The sequence below is a fragment of the Anarhichas minor genome, unplaced genomic scaffold (assembly GCF_050575085.1).
Source record: "Anarhichas minor isolate MPS153535 unplaced genomic scaffold, ASM5057508v1 ptg000122l, whole genome shotgun sequence".
NCBI lineage: Eukaryota > Metazoa > Chordata > Actinopteri > Perciformes > Anarhichadidae > Anarhichas > Anarhichas minor.
In genome coordinates, this window is record NW_027466568.1 from 179,127 (window position 1) to 187,500 (window position 8,374).

The following is an 8,374-nucleotide window of genomic DNA, read 5'->3' on the forward strand; positions in this document are numbered from 1 at the left end:
TCTGTGAGTTCATGTTGTGACCCTATTCACCTGTAGAGTCTCTTAATGTGAGTGATGAAGTGGTGAAGTTTCATGGTGATGTCTGTGAGGTCATGTTGTGACTCTATTCACCTGTAGAGTCTCTTAATGTGAGTGATGAAGTGGTGAAGTTTCATGGTGATATCTGTGAGTTCATGTTGTGACTCTATTCACCTGTAGAGTCTCTTAATGTGAGTGATGAAGTGGTGAAGTTTCATGGTGATATCTGTGAGTTCATGTGTTCACCTGTAGAGTCTCTAAATGTCTGTAATGTAACTAAACGTCTCTTTAAAGGACGTTTCCTCTCAATGAGTTTGTTCTCAGACTCTGATGATAAATCTCCACTTCAGCAGCTCTTACATTCACCAAACTTCACTCGTTCATTCCTCTCTGTGTGCTGAAGGTTCACACAGAGGGGTTTGTTCACTCATCACTCACTCACTCATTTATACATTTATTCATAACAACATGGAGGGAAAAGATTCAGCAGAACATTTTTCTTTTGTTTTGGTTTCATTTTCAGCTGTCGGACCATTTATTTAAAATAAACTTGTTTTTTTGTATGAAATCAACCAGCTGACAAAAGTAATTGATGGACTGAACACCATGAAGCTGAAGACATGAGTCTGTTGCCCCCTAGTGGCTGTAAACACACACTGCACCCTGTTCCTGGAGGGAATGAGGGCTCCCAGCTGTAACACACACACACACACACACACACACACACACACACACACACACACACACACATTTAGGCATCAATCTGTAATCACAACAAACTTTTACCTCAATCTACGATGCTTCATGTCTTAAAGCTGCATTCTCTCTAGTGACCACCAGGGGGCGACTCCTCTGGTTGTATAGAAGTCTATGAGAAAATGACTCTACTTCTCTCTTGATTTATTACCTCAGTAAACATTGTAAACATGAGTTTATGGTCTCAATCTCTAGTTTCAAGTCTTCTTCAATACAGCATGATGTTCATTTAGTACATTATGGTCCATTTAGAGTCAAACAGACCATAAAGCAGGGGATGCTTTAGGGCGGGGCTACACAGTGATTGACAAGTCTCTACCAGAGATGTTGTCAGGTTTTGTAGTTGTCCGTGTTTTCGTCTTACAAACTTTAACTCTTTTAACTTTACTCAACTTAACTAATTTTAACTCTTCTTAAACCTCTTGAACCCTATTTTTAGGCCTCTGCTCGAAAATTGCATAAACATACTAAAAAGAGTTTATCTCTGCAACCACGAGGTGTTTTTGAATAAGTTTGGTGTTATAATAAAGGGAACACTTGTGAGATTTGTTCAGATGTGTAAATATCAGTGTATATATTACTGGTTAAGAGTAAATGAAGATGGCACACAGCTCAAATTGAAAAGTTTCAGGTTTGACTAATAAAAAAGCACTTTTATTATTATTATTATTATTATTATTATTTCTTTGGATGATGCAGCTGCAGGTCTAAACTCTCCCAAATCATAGCACAACATGTGAACAGTCTCTCTGCAAAGTTTGATTTTGATAAAGTGAAGATGAATATAAACTTCACCAAAGAACCGTCATAGATTTTATGGTCTTAAGTGATATTTTAATACGGTTTTTATAGTCAAAGAAACAAACACAAATCCAGCACAAATGGCTAAATATGAGCAGCAGTAATACATTGTATTCTGTGCAGCTTTGTGATATTATATATTTTCACATATTAACAGCTTTTTTTTGGTCATCATTTTTTCATTTGCACCAAATTCACCCAACAATGACTGCATGAAATCACCTGGAAACGTCCTACAAACAGAGAGTAGAGGTCATCTGTAAGTTTATATTGAAAGTAAAATGTCCAAAGACATCAGCACATCAGTTTAAATGTCTCATGTTTGATATTTGTTGCTGTAAATAATAACATTTATGGAGATATATGAGGCATATTAAAGGTGAATCATGACATAAATCATACTAATCATCAAAATATTAGAATTAAATGACAAAACTGAAGTCAAATGAACCTGTGTGATTTTCAGTTAAAAGAAAGATGTTATTCAAGTAATCGTTTCACGAATCACAGTATGAATATGACTTTCCCCAAATATTCATCCCTGCAGGTTTTAAGACATCTTCATATTCTTACAGTTCAAATGGACGATAAATATCCACTTCTGATTACGAGTTCACGGTGAACAAATACGTCGTCGTTAAAATAACGTGAGGGGAAAGTGATTTACAGCGTTTCTCTGTTTTCTCTCAGTCTGCACCTTTTTTTAAACTCGTTTATGATTCATGCAAACAAATCACATTTGTCTTCTGAAATGACACAAACACAGAAACCACAGAAGCGTCGTGATAATCGTTTGTTTGTAGTATTTAGTTAAAGTATTCAGGGAAACATAGTAATGGAAAACTTCTAAACATCTGTTAAATTAACACGTTAGAACCTGTATTAAATCAGAGTGAACGGTTTGTTGGTCGCAGAATGTTCATGGGAACCTGCTTTTAAAGTGAGAACGTCCTCTGCCTTTACACAATAAAAGCTTTCCTCCACGTAGACACCAACATTTCATCAATCATGGCTGAAATAATCATTATTGCTGCTCTGTACATGATTAATCGTCATGTTTACGACTGCTTTACTACAGCGGCATGAACCCCAAATAAAAAGATTCTGCTGTAAATTTCATTGCAATAATCATATAAAAAAGATGCTGAAATGAGACATGATGATGCTGATTCATAAAAAGTCTGAATTCATGCTTCGTCAGATCCGTCCGCTAAAAGACAAGCGACTTTTAAAGCGCTTGTTTTCTGAACGGAGTTTGGACCAATCGGTGCTCGGCTATGCTAACACAGATCTGTGCTTTATATACATTCATATACATAGAGTGTCTGTACAAAGATGAGGTAGAGCTCTGGGTGAACACACCTCCTCCATTCGTCGTCACATGAGGATCAGCTGAGCTGCAGGACTCGAGCGTGCGGCGGACTTCTGGAAGTGTCGGACCAACATGGCGGCAGCGAGGACCACAGAGCTGAAGATGAAAGACGCCCCGCTGAGAGAGAAGGTAGCCGCGTAGTCGCCCGTCCTGTCCACCAACCAGCCTGGAGACGCAGACACAGGAGATACGAGGTCAAACCCTCAGCGGAAATTTAGTTCATGTGCAAAACTGTGAACTAATATTTTTGTAATGACGGAAAGAAACGAGTGTCAAGAACGAGAAGACGTGTTAAAGGATGAAGTTATAATAGTAACGTTTTTATCCTTTTCAAGAGAAAGATGGACGGAAGAGTGTTCGGGGCGAGACATGAGCTCAACAAATTTTTATTTTGCATTTTGAAAATAAAGACAAAATTTCAGTACAAGCGCTGACGCTAGTAGCTCCATTCAATCACGACATCTGGACTTTATTCAAGTTATCTCGACTTTATTCACGACATCTGGACTTTATTCTTATCAATTCACAGATGTTATTAATGTATGATGTAAAAATGAAACCACCCTTAACCCTTTAGTTAAAGCTACTACCTGGAACTTTAAATTGTTTAGATTTCAGCGGCCCCTGTGGACTAAAGCGGTACTGTCTCCGAGCACCAGACTCGCACTTAGAAAACCTCACGATACATTCACCCACACGTACCTCCTATTGGTGGGCTAATCAGGTAGGGGATGGCGTGCAGGAAGTAGACCACACCCAGAGCGGAGGTCAGGCAGGAGGAGCCCACGATGTCAGAGGTCACCACGGGGATGAGCGCCACGTAGGCCCCGTCAAAGTACCCGTAGAGAAGGGAGAAGGGGACGAGGAGGGAGAAGGAGTGGAGGAGGTGGAGGAACATGCAGCAGAAGCCCGCCATTCCGATCGCCACCACGTAGCTTAGCATGCGATACCTCTTCAGACACCTGAAAGAAGGGCGGGGAGGGAAACCTTTCAGCGTCGGTGCCATTTAACAATGGCACTAACTGGTGACTAGTTGTTCTCTCGAAAACCGATGTTGACTACACTTATTGTAAGTCGCTTTGGATAAAAGCGTCTGCTAAATGACTGTAATGTAATGTAATGTAACAAGAACAACAAGAACAACGCCGTGGAGCCGCTACTCACTTTCTGTCCGTGATCCACCCGAAGGTGATGTTGCCCACGATGCCGCCGACTCCGAATATGGACATGAGGAAGGCGGCCCGCTGGCGCTCCAGACCCATGCTGAGGGCGTACGGGACCAGGTAAACCACCGGAGCGCTGCAGCCGTAAGCCAGGAACAGGAAGGACACAGACAGAATGAGGAAGTCGGGTATCAGGAGGAAACCGTACTCCTCCCTGGACTCCAGAGACAAACAGCGACTTCTGGAGGAGGTCTTGGTGCTCGCTAAAGACTCTGCAGGAGACGTTTTGAGTCCTGAGTTTTCTATCTTAGCGTCTATGTTGTTCAAGTTCATGCTCTCCACCAGTTTCGAGTCCTCCGCCAAAGTTTCATCTGCTAGTTCGGGATCCGACCGTCCGATCCCCGCTAGCATCGTCTCCGTTAGCTTGTTGCTAAACAAAATGCATTCGGCAATCTTCAGATCTGTTACGTTGGGATCCGGCGGGCTCGAGCTCGGCAGCAGCAGCAGCGCTATGTTGCCCTGAGCTAGTTTGGTGTTTTCAAGTTTGAAGTTAGCGAGCGCTCCGTTGGATATGAGGAGCTCTCGAGTTTCCATCGAGCTCTTCAGCTCGTTGTCTTTGGACTCTGTTGTCGTGCAGTCGTTCTCCAGGTTTGACTTGTTTTTCTCCGACATCCTTTAGATGGAAAAGAACAGAAGAGAATTCATTAAAAGTCCAGCTGATCATAAAACTCACGCTTCTTGTCCTCAGGATGTGTTGACTCTGTTTCTAAAAGGATTACAGAACTATTGGCCTGATTTACAGGAAACTTGGTGGAAGGGTGTAGCATGGACCGAGCAAGAAGCCATTACGTTCTCTTAATCACAGGGCAGACAGACATAATATTTTCCACTTATGGAAAACGGCCTTGGTGGAGGTCTACGCTCTCCGAGTGCCCCTCTAGTTATCATTGGGACACGATGAAATGCTTGATCAAATAATGTGTGAATGAAATAATAATTACCGTTGGCGTCCTCTGGGTTCCAGCGGCCTCATCAGAGCTCCACAAACACACAGGTTTGAAACTAACCCTCCCAGGATGAGCAGCGCTCCTCTCCAGGAGTAACGCTCTAACAGCAGCTGGACGACGGGAGCCAGGACGAAGGTCCCGATGCCGCTCCCTGAAGACGGGGGGAAATCGGGATTTGATGGGATGAAAATGAGGGATGAAGCACGAGTAGAGGGACTTAAAAACAAGAGGAAAATGTAGAAGAGGAGGAGAAGAGATGGGAACGAAAATGTGTGAATGACAAGACAAGAGGGCGACAGGTGAATGAAGACGTCACTACCAGACATGGCGATGCCGTAGGCCAGAGCTTTCCTCTCGCTGAAGTACCTCCCAACCATCGCTATAGCTGGTGTGTAGCTGAGAGCAAAGCCCAGACCTGCAGAGGACGCACATGTTGCCAAATACTGAATAACAATCGACCTCCATAAACATCATCCATCTCCAGAACGAACAGCTCGTTCAGTTCCACAGTTTCAGAGGACATGAGACTTCAGTGAGTGTTTGCATTGACTGATAAGACCCTCAGAGTTACTTAATGAGTCCTGTTACCCAATAAAACACATTCAATCCTCTGAGTATGAGGATTTATACCAGTAGTAGTAACCATTCAAGCGTCTACCATTCTCAATGTTGTCAATTTCGAGACAGTTGGGCACGGCACACAAGCTGAGGGCTGATCATCCTGCAGCTGGCCGCCCTTGGGGAGGGTGTATAGTGTTGAAAGGCCGAAACACTCAATGACACAAGGGAACATTACTGATGATGTGTTCTGGGCCCAACTGTCCCAAAATTCTACAACCTAAACCAAACCAAGATACATCCCACACAAGCTGGAAAACCCCCACTTGTCGATCGTCAACCACTCAAAACAAGGTTAATTTCCTGGAAGTGCTCACCACCTTGGCACAAAGGACAGACAAACATCATGTCCTGTGTTTTTTGATTCTAGTGGTGTAACGGACCGTTATCAATCCGTACAGATCCACTCATGGGTCGACACACGTGTGATTAATTACACCATCAGAGTGTAAATAAAGTTGTACTGACTCAGTAGAACATGTGTTTCTAGTCTCTGATCTCTGATCATGTTTCATTGTAAACAACCAATCAGTGTTTAGACCAACAGGAGGAGAGCTAGTAACGTTAGCAGCACCGCTAACGGCTAACCAACAGGAGAGCTAGTAACGTTAGCAGCACCGCTAACGGCTAACCAACGGAGGAGAGCTAGTAACGTTAGCAGCACCGCTAACGGCTAACCAACAGGAGAGCTAGTAACGTTAGCAGCACCGCTAACGGCTAACCAACGGAGGAGAGCTAGTAACATTAGCAGCACCGCTAACGGCTAACCAACGGAGGAGAGCTAGTAACGTTAGCAGCACCGCTAACGGCTAACCAACAGGAGGAGAGCTAGTAACGTTAGCAGCACCGCTAACGGCTAACCAACGGAGGAGAGCTAGTAATGTTAGCAGCACCGCTAACGGCTAACCAACAGGAGGAGAGCTAATAACGTTAGCAGCACCGGTAACGGCTAACCAACGGAGAGCTAGTAACGTTAGCAGCACCGCTAACGGCTAACCAACAGGAGGAGAGCTAGTAACGTTAGCAGCACCGCTAACGGCTAACCAACAGGAGGAGAGCTAGTAACGTTAGCAGCACCGCTAACGGCTAACCAACAGGAGGAGAGCTAGTAACGTTAGCAGCACCGCTAACGGCTAACCAACAGGAGGAGAGCTAGTAACGTTAGCAGCACCGCTAACGGCTAACCAACAGGAGGAGAGCTAGTAACGTTAGCAGCACCGCTAACGGCTAACCAATGGAGGTTCACTTCAGGTACATCATGATGCCTTCAGGCTCTGCTCAGTGAACATGAGTACTGGCTGAAGGTACATTATAACGTTATCATGATGTGTTCACATGTCATCTGTAAAATGTAGTTTTGGTGATAAACTTGAATAAATCCAGTAGTTTGAAGGAGATGTTTTCACATGAATATAAAATAGATATTAGAGATGAATTATGAGCTGTTTAACTTCCTAACACGAGCTGTCCGAACATGTCGGGGAGCTACAGCCAATGAGAGAGCGAGACAAGGGTTCCCCCTCCATTATTATTGTTATTATTAAAACACTGGGGTTTTGTTTGGTAGGAAGCTCCAGGATCCAGTGTACATCTAAAAACTGTAAATGTTCTCTCTGCTGATGCTAACTCTCCTTCTCTCTCTCCTGATGAGTCCGGAGGTTTCAGGTTTCTCTGCCGGTGTCGTGTTGAAGACTGTTTCCCCGTCGATATGAGTCACATTTGTGTAATAGACACAGATTGGCTGTTTTTAATTTGTGACGTGGGACATAAACATAAGAAAAACACATTTTTGCATGTCGATCTTTAACATTGGCTGTCTGACATATTCAATATATATATATATATATATATTTGATCTCTTTAGGCTACACTGTGTTGCATGTCTGAGAGCCTCCTCTCTGTAACAGGATGTGAGGAGCTTGCGTACCTGTGATGACGCCCAGAGACACGTAGAGAAACTCCAGACTGGAGGCGAAGGAGCTGAGGACCAGACCAGCAGAGGACAGCAGACCTCCCAACATCATCGTCGCTCTGCAGGAGAGCCGGTTAGCCAGGAAACCTCCCAGAGGAGCTGGAGACGCAGGTCATGTGGGTTATTATTTCAATTCCCACAGCATCTCACGTATATATCTTTATATATATACAGGGCTCATTTATTCACAACATCTGGACTTTATTCACAACACACTTCCTGATCCGCCTCCACATCCTGGTGTGTGTGTTGGGGGTCTTACCACAGAGTATAGTGTGTGTGTGTGTGTGTGTGTGTGTGTGTGTGTGTGTGTGTGTGTGTGTGTGTGTGTGTGTGTGTGTGTGCATGTGTGTGTGTGTGAGTGTGTTAGGGTCTTACCACAGAGCATGGTGGTGCAGTCGATCAGACTGTGGATCCAGGCGGTGCTGGAGTAATCCTTCTCAAAGTGCAGCTGGAACTCCACAAAGAACATGGACACACATCTGGACACAGAGACAGAGTTTAGTCTGAGTGTTAATCACTTTATTATTATTATTATTCATTAATAACCACAAGGCTCTGACCTCTCTGATCCATTTCATAACCTCAGAGTATCACCTGAACGATCAGCTCCCACAGTTCACGTTAAATAAGTTCCATGTTCTCACTCACTGTCTCTTCCTCATCA

At 43.7% G+C, this 8,374-nt stretch overlaps 1 protein-coding gene across 1 annotated transcript in view; it reads right to left on the reverse strand.

The window, feature by feature from the left end:
* Positions 1–2,922: 2,922 nt before the first annotated feature.
* LOC142940945 (monocarboxylate transporter 12-B-like) overlaps positions 2,923–8,374 on the reverse strand; it is a 6,921-nt gene continuing 1,469 nt past the window's right edge. The window contains exons 2-8 of the mRNA XM_076083149.1: positions 8,086–8,189; positions 7,663–7,806; positions 5,437–5,532; positions 5,133–5,268; positions 4,112–4,477; positions 3,650–3,909; positions 2,923–3,113 (exon numbers count right to left, since the gene is read on the reverse strand). Coding sequence (XP_075939264.1) covers positions 2,953–3,113; positions 3,650–3,909; positions 4,112–4,477; positions 5,133–5,268; positions 5,437–5,532; positions 7,663–7,806; positions 8,086–8,189 — 1,267 coding nt within the window. The 3' untranslated portion in view covers positions 2,923–2,952. The remainder of the gene's footprint in view (positions 3,114–3,649; positions 3,910–4,111; positions 4,478–5,132; positions 5,269–5,436; positions 5,533–7,662; positions 7,807–8,085; positions 8,190–8,374) is intronic.